We start from the raw sequence: 25,191 nt of genomic DNA, 5'->3' as shown, positions 1-25,191 counted from the left end.
TACTACAAACACTTTGCACCATGCCTTTCTTTCCTAGCCGGATTTCTTCACCCATCTCTCCTAAAATGAGCGGCAACTCCGTTTGAAGCGAAGCAATGAAGCTGGTACTTCAAGACCCTGCACTCCGGGAGTCAGAAGTTAAAACACCATTATCGAGCCAAAGAAAAGAGCAGAAAAACCTCAAGACAGATGTTTCAGCATGCTGCTAAAAATGTGGTTAGAGTAAGGGGAAAAAAAAAAAAAAAAGGCTTGGAGAGTTCATCACCCAAAAAGCTCTGGTCTGCCAAAAGGAGGCAGAGTGAAATTTCAGTTGCTGCAGAGGTGGTGAAGGAGAATAGGAATCAGTGTTGGGAAATCGAGTATATAAACTACCATATCTCTCTTTTTTTTTTTTTTTTTTTTTTTTTTTTTCAGACAACAGGCACAGGAGATTGCTACAGCTTCTGAACAGCCTGAAGAGGAGAAATGGCCACAGGCAGTATTAAGCATCTGTAACAGTTAGGTGATAACGTTACATTGACTGGAGCAGGACAGATACATGTGCCCCCCGTGCACATTTCTGTGCTCCTGGCATGAGAATAACTGAAATAATGGTTTCTGTGGAATTAGGTGCCTTTGTGGGGTTATGGATTGGTAGGGCGTTGACTTTGGAGGGTGCTGGAAGACTGAGAACTAACAATGACACCAGCAGAACTAAGCTTTTCATACTGACTGAGGATCAGCTTTCTCCATTTCCTACTACTAGAATCTTGCTCTGTTCAAAAGTTACTAATAAGCAGACATTATAAATGTGGGAGTGAAAATTGCAGTCCTACAAGTCTGAGTCATTTCTTAAACAAAAGTATTACTAGTTCTTGTTGTACTTTTAGTAGTAATATTTAGTATTCTTAGTATTAGAAAATAAGCAATAATCTATATGTCTGAGAGGGGTGCTAACTAGGTCTTACAGCAGATTTTCAAAGACATTGATTTTAAGTCACATACAAATGAAGAAAAATTCACAATACCATTCCATGAAACACTTAAAATCAATGAACACTGATTTTGCATTAGAAATTAATTATAAATTATGTCTTGAAAATAGAGGCAGAAAATGAGGTCAGTTATATTGAAAGTAATAATGTACATAGTAAAACGGCAACAAGTGCACAATAAAGGGTATATAAATGTATATAAATTTAACAAAGCTTTCTAAAAATCACTGTGTAACTGTTAAATACCCTTTCAAAATTAGGCATAATTTCTGATTAATGTTCTGGTTTTATAATGTTAAGACAAAATCTCTGAATTTCTACCCAAGCTAGAAAACATATATTTTGTAACAACATATTATTTCATGTACACTATCATATTGGTGTGTAGTTAGACCATATAGCTACATGAAGTACATAATGGAAGTTGTAATATTTCTCTTTAAAAATGTGGTTTTGGGATGCTGGGTCTGCTTGATTTTTTAGGAAAGTGGATAAAATACATACTCCCAGAATCCTGGCATATTCAAAATACTCATTTTAAAATATGTTAAAGCACTTCTATTTTTAAAAAGTACCGTTCATCAGAATGTGCTGAACAGATCAGCCATGGCTTTGCCATTCAGATAAATGCCACCCTGACCTTTATGCTTCACCATCAAGTAGTTCATACAGCAGTCACAAATTCTGGCCTGAATTGGGATACTGTCCAATGCAGTTAAAGGAGGAAATTCTTAGGTAGTTAAATATAAATTCATAGTGTTTTGTAACAAGCCCTAAATCATTCGAGGAGGTTAAGAACAGCAACATGCCAGCAGGCATTCACTATCAGAGTGGAGTAAAAACAAGAAAGGTCATCAGGAATCATAACAACAAATATGCATCCTTCTGCTGAGATTTCCACCTGCTGATATCTAAAATGGGACTGTTTGCTCTTACTGGAAGTACAACTTTGGACACTATTATTTTCTAAACATCCTTATCATCAAGGAAGTTCAATTCTTTTCTTCTTGACAATGAGACATGTCCCTTGGCAAATGAGGTAAAAGTTGCTGTAGACAGAACAAAGAGGAAATATCAGTTCCCTAGTGAAGTTTGATGGGAGTCAAGCAGGGGACAGAGGTTTGGTAAAATTTGGGACCATATTTGCGTTGTGGTTCTTTTTGTTGGGAAAAACAAAGATAGATTTTCTCTCTTAATTTAGATCTTGATCCTGTCACAAGAAGTAGCCAAGAAGTCCATTCAGAGGCACTCCCTTAGCCAAAGAGCTTGGCCATCAAATGACAGACGGGTCTATTGATACCAAATAAACAGATTGTTACTGAGATACCAAAAGACCTGCAAAGCAATTGGTTGATCAGTAGACCAAAAACATGAGCTAAGTTTCTGAAAGAGATGAATTTGACCATATCACAGCCAAACCACGTTAACACAGGAGGACAGAGCTCAAGCATCCATCATCCAGCAGACAAAAGCATCCAACATCCAGACAAAACTTCAAATGGAAAAAAAAAAAATGAACCCAGAATTTTCCAGCCTAAGACAGGACATTTGTGATATGCCAGAATATGCAATACAAAAAATAACATTATTAATAATAACTGATTCTATGCTTTCTTACATTAGTTCTTAGTAATGTTTATGTAAACACATAAATGAAGATGCTAGTTATTGGTCAAATGATTCACCAACAGATCATGCTAGTCAATGCTAAATATTATAATTGTCTACTGAAACCTTTCATTACATCACTTTATTTACTTTTTTTTTCCCACTTAGAGACAGACTTTCATCTTAATCACATACTGTCACTCTAAAAATTATTTGATTACTACAGACAGTACCTAACTTGGTTAGAACTGGAAGAACTGGAGAACAGTAATTCCCCTTTTTTTTTCTTCATTTGCAAATGTTTTGTATCTGGTACTTTCTTGACACTTTTTTTCTTCTATTATATCAGAACAGAGCATGCACAGGAGATGGTGCAAATCTTTCTGGGCATAGTTCAGTTCTTTATTCCATATATTTTTATGCATTACTTTGTAGAAGTCTTCCCCTTAGAAATGAGGCAAGAGGAGTAGAATAATAGCAGGGGGATTATTTAGTAGGTGTGTCACTGAAACATCTTTTAACTACTTTCTAAAAATTGACTACAGAATAATCTGAGGGTGTTCTTCCTATAAATCAGTGATTTCAGAAGCATTCCCTTCAAGAACTTTTGGGAAGCTAGTATGCATTTGGCTGGCTTTAATCAATAGCAGATTTACCAATAAGAAAGGTATTTTTTAAAGTCTAATATGATGTTTCAGAGTTCATAATCAAAGGATGTCTCCTTTATGATTATATGAAGTATCTATTTTTTGTTCTACCACAGACCCAAATCCTTACATGGCCAGAGGACAGACACATCACCACTGCTGACATGAATCTTGCCTGTTCAGGCTGGGGTAAATTTGTAGTGAGTTGGCTTAATCAAGACTCGAAGTACTGTTCTACTCATAACAACTCATAACAACAGCATAATATCCTTTTGTTCATTTTAAATATGTGGGACAAAATGTTCTCTCTTATGAGTCACCTCTTTAATATTCTGACACATAAGAACAAACAATCTACAAAGTGATAGTAAATACTGAGCCGTATTAACTTCTTTTCTCTTCTTCCTTTTTCCAGAATGGAGAAAATACAAAACCAAGTCAGAAGAAATCTTTCATCAACTATTCTTTTCAACCATTCTGCTCAGGTCAAATGAAATAAAGAAATCATTTCCTTCGAATTGTCCTAACCTATTGTATTTACGCCACGTGACATAATGGTCAAAATAAGTCCATTACATGAAAAAATCTCATTAGGGGTATGCCTGTTGTATGCCTTCCAGTTTTATGGTTCTATTTATTTGATTTCTTTGCTTGCACACATGTTCAAGGATGCAGTAGGTGAAGTTTTGACAGCTTAAACACTTCTAAAGAATATTTTGAAACTAACTCATTGTGCTATGAGTTCTGAACAGAATTTCCATAGTGACTTCAAAGAATTAAATTACTTAAAATAAATGATGCACAGTTCACTGAGTTCTTTAACAAGTCTAGTAGTCATGCTATATTACCTACCGTATAGTCTCTATTCTAGGCAACAGATAGAGAACTATCTCTTCAGATTTTATCAGTTTCAGAAAAAAGAGTTTGAAAAGATCATGTTCTCTCAAAATTTCAATAGTTGCAGATTTAGAACACCACACACTAAATGCACAGTTATGATCAGCTGCTTTAAATAAACATTCCTCTTTCTACATGCGATTCTGAATGCCTTTGTTTGGGAGATGTGGTCTACATATTACTTTTAATTGTGGCTCAGATGAAAAGTGAAATTCTTTTTAAATTGAACAAGTTTTCATCTCAGGCATATGGTAAAGGCTGATATCATTGATAAAAGTAATTCAAGAAATCACTTACTAATCCAGCAAACTTCTAATTTAAAAGTTAGTTAAGGAGAGAAGCAAATCACATTTGAGATACTATTTCACTATTTCATTTTATTTTTTAAAAGGGGGAATTCTAAATCATTTTTGCTTGAAAAATTTTCTCCACTGAATAACTATAATGTATACCTACCTAACATACCACAGAAATTAAAATTGCACTACCTGGAGGGCTGGATTCATTTTTCTGCTTCTCCAAGAGCCAATTTCATCCCTAACAGGGGTGATTTACTCATCGTTTACTGGTGAGAACTTATTAGAAGACCACTTGGGTGTTTTTTGTTGTTTTCTTTTTTTTTTCCCCTTCAAAAGAGCTAATTAGCTTCATGCTATTGGTGAAATATCTCCCCAATCCACCACAGAGAAGGATTCATATCCTATTTTTCTTACTATTTATCAGAAAAGTGGACCATTAATTCTGGCAGAAGGGTGGAAGAAGAATCTCAACACTTACTGCTAGGCAGGTTCAGTGGCCTGCAGCAATCTGGCAGAGATTTTAGCAGCCTCAGCCCTGCAAAAGGTACAGCTGAAGGTCATAACAGGATCCCTAATCCTGCTCCACGCCAACTTGCATATGAAGTAGTTTATATATTGCAGCCTACATAATAATCCATCTAAAGTTTGTTACTTGTTGCTAGCTTAGGAAAAGCTGAAGGGTATGGGGGAGAATATATGAGAGGGATGCAGATAACAGGAGGAAGATTGTCAGCTTTACAATGATCTTATTTCACAGCCGGTTTACTCTGAGGACAGTAATAATAGTAACAGAACTGGCCTTGCTCCTGAGGAGTTTACAATCTACATAAATAAACAGATAGAAGAGCTGAAGTGATCTTCTTCCCAGAAACATAAAAGCAGCCCTTGCACTTGACTCACTGTCAAGTGTCATCATCCAATATGCCATGCCGGCCCCGGACAAGCGTACCTCTCAGGCAATTAGGATGAAATACAATGCTCTCATTTTCAGATGTATCTATTGTAATTCATACAAGAATAAAAAGATATTTGAAACTAATAACTCACAGAGAAATGAAGAACGTGATCTCTTGTTTCTTCTGAGCAGATATTGACAGGGCAATCAAAGCCATGACTGAGTGAAATTCTTCCTTTCCGTTTAATAACCGGTAATTAATGCTGCTGTTTGCAAAACGTGCATGCTTTTCCAGATTCTGGTTCTGTTACAAAACCGTGGTCAGATTATTATTAGTAGCTCTCGATTATCAAAAGTCTCAGGAAACAGAACACAGCTGCTTTTAGTAACAAAAACAAAAGCATCTTTTTAACATACAACCTTCTTGCATTTGCAGATGTGAAAGGTGACAAACCGAATGAGTTCTATGGGTTAATAACTTAAATTACTTAACTTAATATTTTTCTAATCATATATTTCCTAGATTATTAAGATTTTCTAACTTTTACATCTGCTCTCTGTGATCCTGGGATCCTGTATCCACTGTTTTCTCATTTGTATTTGTGCTTTACAAATAAGTTACCATTTCTTCCACATCAAAAAACAAAGTCAAACTTTTGGCAGAAATAGCATTTAACACACCATATATAGAAAAGAGTTAAAGAATCATTGTAATCATTTATCCATGAATTAATAGTTTTTCATTTCTGAGATAGGAAATGCTAATATTTGCAAATCTCATACTGCCAATTTTATATTATTTTCTTTTTTAACTGTTTAGGCAGTGATATAATGGGTTAAAATAAGTCAGTATGAAACAATCATTTCTGAAAATGGTCATCCACTTCTAAAGTTACTTTCCAGACAGAGAAAATAAAATTGAGATCGTAACAGGAAAATTTCTATAAAAGGCGGTAAAAATAATGGAAGAGAGTAACTCGGAATCAATCACCATTGTAACCTTTACATTTTTATACCATTAGATAATTTTTTTATCCTCTTTCTTCCAAAATTCAAATGTAATAAATGTTCTGAGTGGTAGAGAAGTTATTTATATTTTAATAACAGGAAAAAAAGAATCTATAAAAGTAATTATTACCCATCTGCTTTGCAGTGCACAGCACTGAGCTTCCTGGCAGCACATGCCTGGCAATACTCTGTAGTTTCTGCAAGCTTTAGTCAAAGAAACTTAGACAACATTGCTTTCCTTAAGAAAACGGAATGATGTTAAGAACCCCAAAAATATGATTTCGTATCTAATGTAAGTACTCACCAAGGCAATTCTCACTGAATTATGCAGCAGTATTTTTGTGCCTTTTTATTAAAGATATTACCAAGTGCTTTCAGTTATAAAATAAACTCAGTAAAGTCCGGATGCTGTTATTTAACATACACCATGTAGTGGAATATTCATAACCCTGCTGCTCTATTGCAACGTGTTGTAAAGTGTGCACTTCCTACAAATGAAAAATATTTCAAAGGAGCTTTTAATTATGGATGAAATTTCCCTAAACCAGAATATATACTAGCAAGTAGGCAACTTCGTTTTGATTTTCTATTCGTTTGTTTTTACCAGATTCTCCTCTTACCATTTTTCATATTTTAAGTAAAAATACTTCAGTGTCATTTTTAAGTATATCATCAAATACAAATTCAAAGTCCATTAAAAAGCAATAGGAAGAATTCCATTAACTTCAGGGGGCTTTGGATTACAAGCAATATAAATGCAACCTGATTAACACAAAAAGCAGTCTTAGAATGGCCAAATATTATATCACAGAGATACAGTTCCTTCCCTGAGCCATGCCAACACAGCTAGAGATCAACAGAGATGCAGGAGCTTGTGATTGCTATGGACAAATGATAAAAAGTTATCCCTGTATTTTATTATCTAAAAGTGAGGAGAAATAAATTTTGGTTTGTATATACCAAAGTAAACAAAATGAAATTAAAGTAAAGCAATAAGGAAAAGGTAAGGAAAATTAATTTTAGAAAGGGCTTCATATTTCCACAACATTTTTCCTAGAATTGCTAGTATCTTAAAGCAAAGAGTGATTTTTAAAATTTAGACTCAACAACAAACCACAATTGTAAGCAGGAACTCAGCCTCAAGGTTTCCAACTAAATGAAAGTGGTTAGACTTCCTGGCAGAAGATAATTTTTGATGGAGAAATAGATTCATCTTAATGAAAATGAAAAGCACTCAGTTATGATGTGAAGAGGTCTCTCTGTGGAGATATTTAATTAAGAGTGATCTAATTTTATTATAAGTAATTCTCACAGTGTTGGCTTACTTCAAGTAAGCCTGTGCTAAAGAAAGGTGGCAAACAAGTTTATATCCTTAATTAGAAGAAATTTCATTTTCATTGTGATGGACAGCCATGTGGCCATACAGCTCTTACTAAATTAATAGAATCTGTATAAATATAGACATAAGCCAAGCAGAAAATTTACCTCTGAAATCTCAATAAGCCAGTCAATTTTGAAAACAGCAGGGTTTGATAAACAGTGAGCTAATGAAAGATAATGATATTTCCAGTAATAGCATTTCTGGAGTTTCACAGGAGAGACGAGAGAAGGAAAAAAAGGTGTTTGGAGAGGGACCAGACCATCAAGATTTGAGAGCGTATTATGAAGGAAGGCAGCAAAGAAGAATTACATATACCGCATGTCTGTACACTGATTTTCTGTGGCTTTATGTATTGAAAAGTAGAGGGATGGATTTGTTAGAGAAACAAAGAAAGCATTCAACTTTGGTAACAGACTTCTGCATGACTTGATTGACCAAACAAATCTCAGATGCAAGGATTTAATAATCAGATGGGTGCATGTGTATATTAAGACACAGTAGTAGAGACAAAACATCTGTCAATTAGTTTTGCAACCACACTCTCCACATATTTGTGCTTACGCAGGAAGTTTAGCTTTGCATATTCAGAGAAGAAGCATGTGCAGAAGAGTCATAAAGGATCTTGGAGGCTAGCCACATGTATATAGATATGGGACCCAGTACATATATATGAGCGCAAGCACAGAAAGAGCTAGTCTGACTTCTGGTATTTAAAGACAAAACAATTTTGGGTTTTCTCTTGCAGCTTGTGACTCCATTAGTAACACTGCAGGTTGTAAAAAAAAAAAAATCAGCCTCACCTTGTGACTGCTTAAGATTGAATTTGAACAGCTTTTACCTCAGGATAGAGTAATTCAGAAACTAATGTCCACATGTAAGGAACAGCAACTGACTTTAAAATGTGCTGAATTAGATTCACATACAGGAGAAAACACCTGGCATACAGCTAGTGAAAAAGTTGAATGTGCTTAGAAATGTAAAATGCACACAAATTAAAACATACTAAGTTTTGGAGGGTTTTAATTTTTGCATTAATTAGTAACAAAACAATTAGTAGCATTCTAACATTCTGATTGCCTGAGGTCATAGCTAGTTAATGATAAACCCAAAAATTATGTACGAGACTTCTACTTTCTAGCCTGGGAAACTGCAGTAGACATAAAGCTGTTTACCCAGTAGAAGTAAAACAGATGAGAAATGAAGAAAATGGAAAAACAGGTACAAAATGAATACTAGCACTATGCAGCACAGCAGCAAAAACAAGACAGCCTTTGCATAGCCTGATTCAAGTTTGAAAAGTGCTGAAGATGGATGAGTCTATACAGTTACCGTAGAACTTTGACTAACTCTGATCTAATATCAGAACATCTATGAGAGGACAATTTCACCTCATCCAGCGTAATGGCTTTAATTCTTTTATTTTCATTTTGAACATTAAGTAATTGGCCAGTCTGATGTCAGATGTGTTCCCTTCTGAGAAGTACTTAGCCCTTAGGATGAAGGCCAAACATCTAAGCTCTTGTCACATCAGGTCTTGGTGCACTTGAGCTGTACTTAAGGAATAAAAGCTGCCAGTGCATTTCCATGTTTCCATTTTGAATGGTTCAGAGTCCTTTGATTTCTTTTTCAAAAGGGTCTGTCTTAGCAACGATCTTTTGTTAGCTTTCATAGCTAATTATCCACTCATTTCTGAGATCCTCTGAAGATCTTCCATGGTATCTAATAAAAACTGACTGGTAGAGGAATTATCTAGGAAAACATGTTACTGTTTCCTCACCGATGACACTGTGGCTAGAAAAATGTATATTGCTGTACCTTGCTACCATAAAGATGACCAATAGTGTGGAATGAATTAAACAGATGAAATGATTAAAGGTTTGGAATGAGGAATGTAATTTTGAGGAAATGCTATAATCAGCATAGTTTGGCCGAGAAAGTTTCAGTAGGAAATGTGATTATCTTCTATACAAGCATAAGCACCAAAAAAAGAGGAAAAGAAACTGTTTAGGGTGAAGCCCAAGGAAACATAGCTAGTGCCATCTGGACTAAATTGAGCAATGGAAAATATCAGAAGAATGCACTAAAGGTGAGAGGTGACTGCTTGTGAAGTGTTCTGGTAAGGGCACTGATGCAACCTTGAACAGGATAGCCAAGTCTGACAGCCCGGGTCAACCACAAAGTTTATTTAGTAGAATTTTTCTTTACCAAGTTTGAAGAGTTTGGGTTTTTTGTTTTGTTTTGATTTGATTTGTTTTCTCCATTATATCATTGTTTTCTTATTAAATGCCAGATCTCCAGCTCATATTTACCATATCCAGCAAGTCTAGAACAGGATCTAGGCTTTGATCATGAACTGATATACAATAGATTTAGTCATAATCCACAAAAGTATATTGAATCCCCAAAACTTCTTGTGCATAAAGGAAAAAAAAATAATGAGTCGTTACAGGCAAGATTTGCAAGTGTAGATTTTCTTCATAAGAGAATGGCTAGGTAACAGTTATAGAAAAACAGCATGATTCATGACAACTCATACCACTGGGTTTTATGGAAAGATTCTAGCAAGCTATGAAAGACAAGACAAGAAATTTCAGTGTTTCAAAAAAGGACGAGTGTCTTAGATTTTCACTCAACATTGCTATTTTTCTAATGCTAACTATTAATTTTTTTAAGGATCTACATATTAAACAGTAATGACTACATCCTAAATGTAAAATACACAGTGCACAAGTGTAAACAGAGTTCAGTTTGGAATGTAGAAGTCACCAACAACAATAGGACTTTGTTAGACCAATTACCACACTGGTACTTTTTTTCTGAGAGAGTATCAAAATAAACAGTAAATAAACAATTTTATAAACTATAGCACATGTAATATTTTTCCTTAGCAGCTATACTTTTCAAATGTATTGATTGAATTAAGCTGTTTTTTAGTGTACTGTTAAGTCCCAAATTAATCTGGGACTGTATTATCCCATACTGATAACATCATACTTTATACAGACCTATGTTCAATAACTACTTTTAAAAATTCCATACCTGAATTTAAAAAATAAAAACAAAGAACTACAGCTGTGTTAAGTCACTCTGTGTTTCATGACACCTTCAGAGTCAAAAGTCCAGGAAAAGTTACAGTTTTCCAATCTCATGTTTCCGTGTTTCATTTTGAAAGTATTTCTTTTAATAGTGTGAATGTGAAAACAGCATATCCCAGCAACCCTAGTAACTGAAGTAAATGTTACAGGCAGCGTAGTACATATCATAAGCAATATACAATATTAGAAAAGAATAGGTCAAAGTGTCTCAGAGTTTGGGAAGAGTACTGAGCACAGTATCCTTTCCTGCCAGTATCTACCCTTTGACGAAATTCAGTGTGATCTGATATTTTTCATTGGTTGTGTACAGCAAGTGGTATTTAAAGTTTTGCTCAAGTTCTCTGTCCTTACATTTGCTGGGGTATACTGACAATAGAATAACGAACTGGAAGTATATTGCTGAGGCCCTATTTAGCTGTATAACCATATGGTAATTTAGTTATATTCATGTTTACTTGTGAATGCAATGCATCTGTATCTGTGAGCTATTATTATCTCTGTAAGATGTCTGTTATCTTTCTTGAGAATACCTAAATTGTAATGGAATCCTAAAAGAGAGGGAAGTTTTTCTAACTGGTTATAGGACAACCCTCATTCTAAAGAATTCAGACAGGAAAAAAAAAAAAAAAAGATTGTGTTTTTTTTTTTTAATTAATGATCACAAAACATATTGCCCGTGTTCTTGCTTCATTATATTTTGCAAACAGCAAATTAGTCTGCAGTTTCTATAAACAGTGCCTACAACAGGACACAGCATTCATCCTGTGGCTGTTGGAGTACCAACTAGCAGCAAGCTTGTTTTGTGGATGGCACAGCCCTCTTGTTCACAAACCATCACACACGTTAACTGCTGCATTTTTAACAATGAAAATAGGAAAAAAAATAGGAGAAATATTAAAAATACGAAGATCTGTTAAATAATCAATTTCCTCAGAATTAGTGGCTCTCTGATTCAGAGAAAAACAAGTAAGAGATTGGAACATGGAATATTCCAATGCAACAGTACCACAATTGATTTAAGCATTGATTTAAGTTTTGTCAAACAAGCCACTAAGTTATTTGTTGTTGCACAATTCATCTCTCCCTGAAACAGAGGAAAATCACCGTTCATTTCACCTCATTGTATGTGGAGACAAACTGTACTCAAGTGTATTGCTGGTGCAGCAGGTAAAAGAGAGAATCAGTACTTTGAAATTTCTTCATTGAAACATTTGCAAGGAATTTAGCCTTCCTACTAAATTTCAGGTGTGATGCAAACAATGAAGTGATGCTTGCAGAAGTAATTTGGTTTAACAATACAGGACATCGACAACCATTTTATAAAACCAGATCATTTAGATTAAGCAGTAAATCAACAAAGAAAAAAAAAAAAAAAAAAAAGCTTATGGGCTGTATAAAATTCATCCGCCCAAATTTTCTCATTTAAATGTTCCATTCCACTTCACTTATTTATTTATTTATTTTTAAAGGAAAGAATTGCTTGGCATATTAAATTGCTTGGAATTTAATTGTCTATCCTCTAGAAAATCCTACTCAAATATAACTAAGTTTGTCCTGTCTAATTACAATGATTCAGTAACACAGAAAATACTTTGTCACAGTTTTTCACACTTTCACACATAACCACAATGAGGTGTCTATGATTGCAGTGCCCTGATAAATTACAGGATTGCAGCATACCATTTTGTTGGCTAGATTTTGGACCAGGGTTTCCCCAAGGACAGTGTTCCAGCCCTGCAGTTCAAATGACCCTTCTGGCTTACACCCAGGCTTCAGCCAACGCTTCTCCCAGCATCAGATAGGTTTCACTCTGCCACGAGTTCCAAAAACAGTTCTGACCCTCTGATTAATGCTCTGATTAATGAGAGCATTTGTTAAGTATGTTCTTTTATGACTAGAAAAATAAAACTCCTCTACTTGCTTTGCAGTATAAGAATACTTAGAAATATTTCTTAAGGCAGGAGACTGCAGAAAGAGAAAATCAGGAATGATATAAGCAAGGGAACTGCCTGCAGCGAAACACAATTCTGTGCAGGCTCTGTGCCTAGAACACCTCTATTGCATTTAGCTATAAAATGACCCACATCTGTTCCTGTAGATCCCAAATTCATGCAAGCTGAAATACTACTTATGTTGTAGTTCACATTCTCCTGGGTGACCAGAAGTGGAACCGCAAGCTACCAAGCCTGTAACTATCCTAACACTGAGAAACAATTTCTTAGTGAAGTGGGAGAGTTCAAACGTGAAGCTCAGAAGAAAAAAAATAAAAATCACATATAAGAAGCCACATACCAAAAATCCTCCCCGTTTAGAAAATCTATCTAAAAATAGTGGGGAAAATTGTAAACAATGTTACCTGCTTTAGTAAACTATAAATGGCAAGTCTTCATGAAAGATTATACCTAAATGAGATCATACTATTTGCAATTATGCTGAAATGTAATTAACTCAAGCTCAGATTCATGCTACTACATATTTCTCCCATGTGTTTAATGTTGACAGGAGCATATCTGCATCAGAAATTGAATTTCTGTGTTTTTTTGGGGGGGGTTGTTTTTTGGTTTTGTTTGTTTGTTTGTTGTTTTTGTTTTCCAGTGGTCCTGAGTTTAAATGAGTAATTCACTCAGGAAGGAAGGAATTAAAATTCTAACACAGTCTTAATTTTGCTGCAACCAGTCACTGTTACGGATTTATATTTCATGCTCCTTTTTTTCCTTTATGCAAATTTTTCTCATATGTTTTCACATGAGACTTAACCCAGAGACTTCAAAGAACCTAAACACTTGAATCAAATTCAATGTATCGTGAATCAGGTGCTCATCAGAAGCCATTACTGAATTTGAAAAAGCATATTTCCAACAGCTTTGAGCAATAGTCTACATCCCATCCTATTACACTAAATTTTGATTAAATGTCAAAAAGTGCGTGAATTTTGGTGTTCTCTACTGATAATAAAATTAACCTCCATGGGAGTTCACAGTTTAGCAGGCTATAACTTTTGCAGTCAGAACCAATTCAGCATAACCTGCCAGACATTATTTCTGTTAAAACTGAAGGACTTCCGTGTGAGTAACTGGCATTCTTGCACCTCTGTGTAATAAATATTTGATGACCAAAGTATGTGGCAGTCTTAGGTCTCCTTCACAAAAAGCTAAATGCAAAATTGTCTCTGTTGTGTTCAGTCCCACAATTTTAACCAAGCGTAGTCAAAGCTTAAATTTATCCCAAAATTGTGAATGACGTGTTGTAAGTTGAGAAGTTAAAGATGTTTAATGTGCTTGCCTTTGCTCTTCTTCAAAACTTGGGTTTCACCTTTCATCTTCGGTGAACATAAAAATGGTGCTTATGTGTTATTTTTAAACCATCTAGCAAGGGAACTGGAGGTCCTCTGGATCAAATACAGTTGTCTGGTTCTGTCCCTTTGGCAGGGAAAGAAGTTACATCCAATGCTTTGTGTTGGCTGCAGACTAACAAATTGCAGTTTCCATGGGTCATCTGACCCATGTTCATTTGTTTCTGGGTTTAAATATCTAGCTTGCCTCCTTGCGATCCAATTTCAGTGATATTGAGACAGCTTTTGAATTAATATTGTGCTTCCCATTTACAGAATTCCTTTCGATTATTTTCTTTGTTACAGTCTAGTAACAGGCACCAGGCAACAGTATTCATCTCTACCCAATTTATTTTTTTTCTTTAGAGATTTCTCCCCTCAATAGTATTAACAATGAAATGGTGACACATGAAACAATTCCTCAAAGATTATTTCAAGGGATATTAAATGGTTCTCATCATCACCTGCCTACAGAAGTGCTCACCATCATCACTGGATCTAGCATGGTTCCTTGAATCCTATGGAAGTTAAATTATTGCTTTAAAATAATGGATACATCTTAGAGATTTCCCCATCAAATCTCAAAATATTCTTCTTTAGAACAAAACCTATGTGTTTTCTTGGATGATCAGAGAAACATTAGTAAGAGTTACTGTTGCCTTTCTTCCTTGTTTAGCTCATTCTACCATTAACTTTTCTGTGTACATAAGTGAGAACCTAATTCTACTAAGAGTTAATGAGAAGTGTATCTCCTGTGAAATTATTTCAGATACAGAAAAGTTCCTTAACAAAAAGGGGTTAGAGAAGAAAATCTTTAATGATAGCCTCAGTAGAGCCTCTTTTCCCTCAAAGTTTCTTTACAGTCCAAAATAGAAAACGCATCTACTGAGACCTCACCTTCAAACTGCTTGTCTCGCAGTGTGGCTTTCTTGTGAGATTCTCTGGCAATCATTGCTAGACTTCTGACGTATTAACCTGGTTCTTCTAGGAGGAGATAATCCAAAGTGACTATTCACCACTTAGCTGAAACCTGTGCACTAGGACATCCTGAAAGATTAGCCATGATCTCAATCTAACTTTGATTACACCTGAGCAGAATCTCCACTTATCCATCAACATCATAGCACCAAAGAAAAGACATAAAATCTCCATACCAGTCTTAGCAGAAAAGAGCAGGCTAATTTTCAAAAGTGCTTGAGTAGACCAAGGACCTGACTTTCATCATAACTAATATCAATGAAGCAGTGAAACCATTTAAATACTTGAAAAATCCTACTATTTTTCCAGCCCCACTCCAGGAAGCTTAATCACACCATTTTATCAAGTGAAGTTTGCAGTATTTGCCCACATCCACTCTATCCCTAAGTCTGAGAAGCCAAATTACAATACATTGCATGGGAGTTCACAGAGCTAAAGAGCACAAGAGAGATTACCAGTGGAAGATACTTTGCTTTCCAACAAAAAATGCAGGTATTCAGTTCCTGCCCAACCTGTTTGCAGCCAGTGCCGTTTTACAGCTTTTCCTTCTATACAGCAGAACTCTTGTATGAGATGACATTTCCTAACACAACTTAAAAAAAAAAGTGTTACGACATCAGCATCTTAGTTGATAATTAATCATTGCAATGAGCACCTGTTTTGCCCTGAACAATCTACAGAAAAATCTGATATAAGAAAGAGGGTCAAGACTATTTTTGCTTTTCCTTTTTTCCCCCACTGACAAGGAAACACCATTCCCACTCAGATAATAAAATTATCACCTTTAAACACAGCAGAAGACTACTATTGACAGACACAGCAGCTCTGTAAACTGTTGGAAAGATAGAACAAGATGATGTATAAAGCTCAGAAAACTCAGAAATTACGCCCGAGTATTGGACCCTGTTTTAGTCTTGAAGATTGATGATGCATGGCTAGAATTCGTATACTTTGTTAAAGTGCTGAGACAGAAAAATTGTGCAAGTACCAAAATTGTAGATAAGGAAACAAGGAAAAACAGCTGACCTAGAATAATCACCACTTACCTGATAGAAGATAAAACAGTATATATGTTGGCCTGCTGCATCATCATCCTGTCTTCCCCAAAGGATTTGTGAGAAAAGCTTTTGGATACTATTCCCCTGTGATCTGCCCTTTGGGGACACATTAAAAATAATTTATAATTAATTATTAAATGTAATTTAATGATTAAAATTATTAAATACAAATATTAAATTTACAATTTATAATTAATTACTTATTAAAATAATTTATTGATTATTAAAAGAAGAAGAAGAATTGTATATGGAGCAACAAGCCTGGCAAAGACAAGAAAATCATTGCCAAGCAAAACAAATAAGGAAGTAAAGAGGAGAGCTATTGGATGCACTATTGGGATAGGAGGTATCCTGTTGCCTCTTATTGAATTGAAGAGTAACAAGGACCAGGAAGCATGCAGAAATATTTTGGAACATAAAGGCAGTAAACAAACAGCACAGTCAATATACAATGTGCTATGAGGTGAAAAGTTAAGGAAAAGGAGATGGTTTCTTCAGGAAACCTAAGTATCGGCACTTGGTACCACTAAACAAAAATGCTTAGAAAATGTTAGGCTAAGGAGGAGAAGACAATAGAATTTACACGTATATTTACACAAATAACTTTTTATGAGTTACTGAGCTACTGGAAGCTAAATAGAGAGCTTCAAACAAACTGAAAACACAGCTGCTGGGAAGCTCATTGCAGTCCAGTTAGGGCAGGGATGAACCAGCTGCCTTTGAGAGAGAGATGAAGAAGCCTGTTCTGGGGGCTCACCACAGCTACACTCCTTCCCTGCTCAAGCTCATTAGCCCCAAAGATGCTTAAAAACACTGTGTCTTCCCTTTCTAATATGGATTCAAAATGGCATGCCATTTTGCTGTGTTGGATAGAAAGGACCATGTTTATGTGTAAAAGAAATTTTATGCCCATATTTTCCTCATAGACTTTAGCAAACACTTGATGTTCTTTTGGGCAGCAAGAGAAACTCAAACTTTTATTTTATAAAATTCACATGTTGTCATGACTATGCACAAATGTCCAATACAGTACTGAGACGAAGTATATTCACCCGTTTCTCTATACTTTGACTTTGTGCTGCTGAATATTAAACCTAAGTAATACAAAAAAAACAGGACAAGAAAGTTTGTAAAACATGTAAATGAAAAGTATTATCTTTCACTGTCGTCTGTTTATAATTAAATCCTGCTGACAAGTATATGTGACTACCACAAGGCATATTTGCCCACCTCATCATGTAAGTAGAGCTGGCTGCATCACCAGTAGTACCAGCTTTGCACACACATTTAGCCAAATGCCGAGGCTTTAGCTGCTGTCACTGGGAACTTTCTGACACTCATTTGAGGAACAGGTTGACACTCAAATGCTGTGGAGGTCAAAGGAACCCCCATCGACTTCAGCAGAGCCAGGCTGCGCTCAGTGAAAGGCTGTTCATTTACAGTAGAAATACAGAGCAGACTGTGTGGCTCTCATTAGAGCAAAAGCCATGGAAGGCTATCATATGTGCACCTAAATTTAATGCAAGTAGAAAAAAAAAAAAAGCTTTATTTAAAATGAGGAAAAATGTAGAAAACATTTTTAAAGGGTGCAGAGATATGATGATAACTGGATTATATAAGTATCTAGGAAAAAAAATAAGATAGAAGATAGCTTGGTAGCTATGCAGCTACCATGTGTAAATCATAACCTAGCTTGTGTCTCAGGACTAGAAACAGACACATAAACATAGAGTTATTTGTCCCAAAGCTGAAGTGCAGAATGCACTGTCTCCCTGAAAACAAAGATCATCATTACAGTGTTTGGAAGCTGTTAAACAATATATATAATCTAGTATAGATCTATAACACTCAGCAAAAAGTTTTTTTCTTTGTTTTTAAAGCACAGTTCTTTTCCACTAGTGACTTGAGCAACATCCTTTTCAGAGGATAAATTTAAGAAAGAACTGGGAAATGAGGGAAATGAGTACAATTTTTAACACTGGCAGATTGTTTTCCTTTATGTAAAAAGCCCCAGAGATTTGATGAGAAAGAGTATTCAAACAGAAAACTTTATTTCATAATAAATAAGCTTTTAAATTATTCTGGTATATTCAATCAAACAAACAAGTTTTTCCCAATTCAGAAAAACTTCTTATAGTTTTATTCTTTCTTCTTGCAACATAAAATAACCTCACTTATCTCCTCAGATAAGTCTTATTTGCCTTTTTCCTGAATCTTGTGACCTCATTTTCATTTACATCACCAGCCAATCTTGTCATTAGGATTTAGAGATTTATTAAACATTTCACGGTAATCTTGGTAATGTATTTGTGATGTATTGAATTTGGTCTTAATGAACCTTTGTTTTAAAGAAACATAAACAAAGAGGACTTCTGCTCATCTAATGCAATTTGGCAGTAGAAACACACAGAGGGGAAATGAGTTGTCCCATAGTTAGCATATTGGTCTGGAACTAAAAAATTCCTGGTCTAGTTCCCTGTTCTGCTGTAGGCTTCCCAAGTGACCTTAAATAAATCTCTCTCTGCCTCTGATCCCCATATGTAAAATGAAGTAATACCTGTTCTCTGGTTAGCAGATGGAGGAAAATGAAGTACGGCTGTAAGGAGCTCAATATTTGTCAGCTCAGTTGACCCAATCTTATTCAGATTCTGTATTTGCTCATGCAGTCACCTCAACTTCAGCTTCCCTCTATGAACAGATCTTTAACCATTTAGCAAATGCCTTTCCTGCCTTTTTTCCCCCAGTAGCCATTTCATGTCTTCCTCTATTCGCTATACATCTTTGACTGCCTCATCCCTGCCCATTGCATGTGTTTTCTCTGAACCAGAACCTGTCACTGGCAACTGTTTTCAGGTACAAAAATCAAGACAAATGATTCACTGTGTTTGTCTTCATGAGCTTCTGGGAACTACAATATACACGTCTTTTAAACTGCTCTCATAAATTCAACTTAACCTAACACACATTTCATTCTGGATGTTAGGACCTAGACATTCTTTCAAAGACAGCCCTGAGCACAGAAATCTGCATCTTGCAACATGATTCCTCACCCCTTGGCTACAGGCTGAACTGCAGCTGGGCCTGGTGACTTCTGCCTTAGAAAAGTAATTAAGTAGTTTTGCAAAAGAAAAGGAAGAATTCAGGTATTTTAAACATCAGCCTTTTCTTTCCATTTAAAACTCTAGTTATTTTGAGTTTAATGATAATTTAAAGTCTAGAAAAGATTTCAGACTGTTACATACGAGAAAAAACATAGTTATAAATAATAAATATGTAACACTTTACATTGAGTGTATTTACAAAAGGCAACTAATGATTCATAATAGATGGTTAGAATACGCAACAAGCAGTTGTAAGCCATGATAAAATGTAAACCACAGAACTGCTGCACTTTGCTGCACTCTACAGTGAATCCTTTTAAATACTACTAGCCTTATATATGCTACTAATAAATATATTTTATAATATAATATAAAGAGAATTCATATAAAGTGTCCCCACGGTGAGAAAATTGAACAGGTGCCCAGAGCAATTAGCATTTTCAAAAGTATTTTCTAAGAAAAATGAAAGAAGCTTTGATAATTCAAACTATTAAAAAACAGACTGTTGATTTTAAGAAAACAGTAATTTTTATATTGTAACCAAATATGAATCTATTCTTCATAAACTAAACTAGTTTTCATTCTGAGTTGACAAGGGAAACAAAACAGATTCTTCAACACCTTTTTGTAAAAGCCAAATAGAAATCCAGACTGAAGAGAGGCATATTTGTTCTATTGCAGACTTTGATCCATGTCCATGTATGACTAGGTTTGGGGGTGTTTTTTCACATTCCTAATCCCAGCTTCAAAGCTGTTGTATCTGTTAGATCTGTTAGCCAAGTATTCAAAGGCTGTATGTATGGTTACTGCCAATGGAGTTCAGAATTATTGTGGAAAGTGATGATTCAGACCAATGGTTAACTTTTCAAGCAATCCCGCCGCATTAGATTAACACATTCCGACTCTGTCTCAGGACAGTCAGATTATTTTTACAATATATTCTCGATAAGAAAAATCCAGGGGAGCTTAAGGACAACACCTTCCAGAATTTCAACAGTTGCATTTTAAGGTGTAAACATAAATAAATATAGTTTACCAAGAGTCTGCTAGAGTATTACCATTCTCATTTGCTTGCAATGTGTGCAAGGTCACACTAAATTTTCATGTAACATTTTCCACAAGAGTTGCATATGTAATACTGCATTTCCATTTTCAAGGCATAGGTACTAATCTACTGTATATCACTCATCTTTTTTTGATAATGTGATTCAGAGTACAATGCCAACCAAAAGAAGCCCCAAAGGTTCCTAAATTAAGATGTTTCATTAAATCAATATTAAAAAGAACAACTTCAGCTTCCTTATCTGGAGCGATTAAACACACATACAAACAAAAGCAACAACAACAACAAAATATAATTATTCCCTCTGCAAAGATATGTTGGTTCTATTCTTAATCTCCCATTTTTCTGACCAAAATCCCACTGTCCATATTTTGCAGGACTCACTATATTAGGCAGGAGGGTTATATTTGGTTCCACATGATTTCACTGAAAGCAAAATTTATACTCAGTTTATACTTTAATGCAGGATTAAAAGTTTGCTGCAAGAGGCAAATATTTTAGAAAAAAAAAATCCAAATTCAATTAAAAGTATTAGGCAATTATTTATATTGATTGTCCTCCAAGATATTACCAGTTTCATATCAGAGAAACTATGAAGCTAGAAAGTTACTCTGTTCTCTGTTCACTAAGAATAAAATCCACTTACAACATGGACAAGTTATGTTTGAATTGTCAAATTATTCTCTAGATATTTTTTTTTTTGTGAAAAAATAATACAAGAGCACTTAAAGAAAAGATATTGCAAGTGTTGAAAAAATATCCCATACATTTATTCCCACTGCATCATGTTTGGCCTCCTAGTCATAAACTCACTTTTTTTAACAATGAAAATAGGAAATAAAGCAGAGAGTGGTAGTCTTCATCTGAATGAGTAGCACTACTGTAAGGAAAAAAAAAAAAAAGATAAACGAATCATGTAATTTACTCTGAGGGCAGGAAGCTTTGGGAATAGTACTGAGGAAATCATAAGCAAGTAAAATTTGATGAGTTGGTATAACCACATTACCCTGAAAGTGTATTCTAATCCTGATCTGACCACCTGCACAGGTTGCCGGTGATCCACCTCTACAACTCCAATCACTGCTATGTTTTGCAGAAATAATAATAAAGATGATAGGTACAACTAATAGTAGTGAAGAATAGTGGCAACTGAAAACCAGAGTACAACAATCAAACGAAGTCATTATGTTGTGCTCATATCCCAATTGTTATTGGCATTACCATTATAAACTCAATTTAGCTATTCACAGGAGGAGGAAAACACAACTTCACAGATACCCAACACAGCTTTTTCCCAGGGATTTCTTTTCTTTGATTCTCTTTACATAGTGATGTTACATGTACCAAAACATAGAGAAAATAATCTATACGGTACATGCAGAGTGAAGTACGTGACTTAGTGATGTAGCCTTTTTTTTTTTTTTTATAAAACCATTTACATGGGAGAAGCTAATAGATGAATTTGGGCAACAGAGAAAAACTACCACTCAAACTCTTAATACAACCTTTCTCCTGTAATAAATAGCTTGCAATATAAAGCTTAAGAGGAGATCAGCTATTCTCGGAGGAGAAAAAGAAGTCGCAGTTCCCTCTCCCCAGGCCTCTAGTTGCAACACGTCTGTGCAACAAAACTACGGGAATGGGAAGGCAAATGGAAAGTGGATAATGCTGTTCCAGAACCTCATATCTTAGAGACTAAGAAGCCTATACAAATTTGGAATTAATGCTGCGAAACCAACTCTTGCAAAAGATTTTCAGCTCTGTGGCAAAACCATCAATGAAGCCACTGAAGGCATGAGGCCATGGTCCAGCACTGGGAGGAAATATTTGCCACTAGCAGTACGTTCAAACATTTCCATATGTTCAGCATCACAAAGACCCACTTATATTGTAGAGAAATGAAATTTCTCCAAATAAGATCTTGTTAGCTGACTAATCTCTCCTTTTTACTTTTTATTTTGTTTTAATATAAGGTTTCCCAGAAAGTGTGGGTATTGACTCACTCGTTGTTTTCCACAGAACTTGCGCATAAGGTTTTTTTTTCTTTAAGAGACATCCCAATACCTCCTTGCTATTAAGAAAACCTGAGTGTGATCTGACATTCTGCCATATAGGCTTGGGGACAGCCATAAACTGATCTCATGGGAAGGCTGCTAATTTTTTCAGTGTAGGCTTTTCAAAGATGTGCAGCATCCAATTATGACATCTGTAATTCCTGTATACTAAAAAAAAATAAAATCTATAAAAATAATAATACTGGTGATTTATCAGAAACAGCCCCTGTACTGCCTCTGATGACCTAACATAATGAAGATATATCCAGCCTACGTGAAACATCACCTGTTATCTTTATTTCATATTCTTCACTCTTTTCTTCATATAAGCCAAGTTTGTCTTGGCAGATAAACTCCACGTAAGCTAAGCTTAATTTAGCAGTTAACCTCTTTAACATTGTTCTTAAGACTGTAAGGGAAAATAATGTATTTGTACACATTTATGTGGATGGTCAACATATCAAGTAACAGCTTGGGATAGTGGTGGGCTTGAAGAAGAGGAGAAAGAAGGGAGAACGCATCCATAACTAGCACCTCAGCAAGCTATTTCCATCTCTTTACTACTGCAGCAGACGAGCAAATTGCAGGTACTTAATCTATGTTTGGACAAAGGAGAATGGATTTTTTTTTTTTTTCTGATCTGAGAATCAACCACATCAGAAGAAAATGCACCATAAGGGGCACAAGAAACCACATCCTCTTCTTGGCTCTACAGCAAAGGCAACATTGGTTCTTTCCATCATATGTCTGACTCCTTTCTGCAACAAAATACAGCCAAAGTTCTTAGTTCTCATCCATCTCCCTAAATCATATTTGTGTTGGATAGTTTCTAACAGTGCCACTTCCATTCCTATTCTGTGCTACATTATTGTAAGACAAGCACGAAAAATTGTTTGTCATTCCTTCAGCCTGTCTGCTCCACCTTATAATCTTACCTTCCCTCCCAACTATAGATACACCTGCTCTGGATATCTCAGCTGAAGTTACCAAAGCTTGCACTGGCTGGAAGTTGTAACTCATTCTGACTTAAAATGTGAAGCCCAAATCCAAAAAGCTATGCTGACAAATCAGAAGTTTAAAATTTGCCACAAAGTTTGGATCTAAACCTACTGCTCACATTATTTAATAAGGGAGTACTGTCCAGAGCTAGAATAGGTGCATCACCTAAAAAGACTAGTTTCATTATTGAGAACTGATGTAGTTTTATTTCTATGCAAGACAAAAGGAAACCCTAAATCCCAAATAATATTGACTTTTAAGAGACTCTGATATGAATTCAGATTGAATTTGTGTGTATCAGAAAGAAAGACATAAAACTAAAAGAGCAAACTATCCTCACTTCTCTATCCTAGGAGCTTCTCTGAGCTTGCTTTTGTTTTGATCCATAGCTTCACATTTCAGATTGGTTTTCAGATTTAAACAAAGGCAGAATTTTACCAAGTTCTTCTGCAGCTGATGTTAAAAATGAAATCATTTAAATAATTGATTTTTTTTGGTTCAGTAGCCAACAGGAAAAAAAAAAAAAGTTAGTGGTTATTGTTTTGGATTCATCCCAAGCTGAAATGTTTCCACACACTCAGCCAATTAAAACAGATCATTTGAGATTGAACAAAACATTTAATTCAAACAGAAACAAATAAGACATACTTAATAATGTCAGCAAGCCAGAGTCAAAAAGCAATCAAGAAAAAAAAAAATACTTCATGCCCCTGACCCCATGTACCAAAGGTGGTGATCCTGTTGTGCTTGGATCAGAACTGACTTGCAGGCAATCCAAGGACTGCTCCCATGCCAGCCCTGGGTACGTGAGGGAGCAGAGCTGGCTTTTGTAGGAACAGTGCTGGCTGCATGCTCTGGACCCTTCGCAAGGAGAAGAAAGGAGCCAGCTGTGGCCAACACTGCTTGCCTGGATCAGTGACAAGTGACATGTTCAGCCTCAGGGAACTGTTGTCAGATCCTTCCTGTGAACTTCTTTCAGAGTTTCCTCTCCTCAGCTTTTGAGTTACAGTGCTTGTCCTTGATTATGTGAAATATGGAACGTAGCTCACAACAAAAGCAAGTTTCACCACTCTATGTGTTGGGAAAACCATCCAAAATACGTGTGACTTGAGTGTTAACACTGCACTGTTCACCCCATGAAGCCTAGGTCTTCATCTCCCAAGTAGACCAGGACATCATGAGACCAAGCTCTATTCACCAGACTTTAGTTTTATGAAAGGCATACAAATCCCTTTGTTAATCAAGTTCAGAAAACAAATGTTTCTCTTTGGATATATCATAATAGTTACCTGGGACATATTTTTTCCTCATCCTATATTGTCTGAAATAGTACATTTTGAGAAGTAAAATGTTCTCAAAAAAAAAAAAAGTCAAAGCTATTAAAAAAATATAAAAAATCACACTGATGTTTAATTTTGCTCAGATTTGGTGTAAACAAATGTGGTAGTCCAGGTTTGCACTTTTCAGAAGATATTTAAGATATTTAAATTTATGCATAATCCATAATATTTTAGTTTTGTTTTTTTTTAAATGTTTATGGTCATGCTGAAACTCCCCTGAGAAAAAAATAAACACTCTTTAAAACAATCTTTTAGCTTAAATATAAGTACGAAATTGATCCTCTTTTTTGCTCATCCTATACAACTCTTCCTTGAGAAGAAAAGTCTTGAATTGTAATATGTGAATTAACACCCACAAGACAAAAAGTAAACACAGTGAGACCAGAAATGGAACCACCATCCGCAAGAGGTATACAAGTGCAAGCCACAATAAATAAATAAATTAAATAAAATAACGGAAAGG

General features: G+C 35.4%; 1 protein-coding gene across 1 annotated transcript in view; it reads right to left on the bottom strand.

Annotated features, from left to right (window-relative positions):
* Positions 1-1,603: 1,603 nt before the first annotated feature.
* LOC308198686 (uncharacterized protein) overlaps positions 1,604-25,191 on the bottom strand; it is a 41,028-nt gene continuing 17,440 nt past the window's right edge. Inside the window, exons 3-5 of the mRNA XM_080601537.1 lie at positions 16,160-16,267; positions 5,473-5,624; positions 1,604-2,023 (exon numbers count right to left, since the gene is read on the bottom strand). Of these exons, the coding sequence (XP_080457663.1) occupies positions 1,957-2,023; positions 5,473-5,624; positions 16,160-16,267 (327 nt within the window). The 3' untranslated portion in view covers positions 1,604-1,956. The remainder of the gene's footprint in view (positions 2,024-5,472; positions 5,625-16,159; positions 16,268-25,191) is intronic.

This window comes from Anser brachyrhynchus (genome assembly GCF_964034855.1).
Source record: "Anser brachyrhynchus genome assembly, chromosome: 8".
Taxonomy (NCBI): Eukaryota; Metazoa; Chordata; class Aves; order Anseriformes; family Anatidae; genus Anser; species Anser brachyrhynchus.
This window is presented reverse-complemented; position numbering and strand designations above follow the sequence as displayed.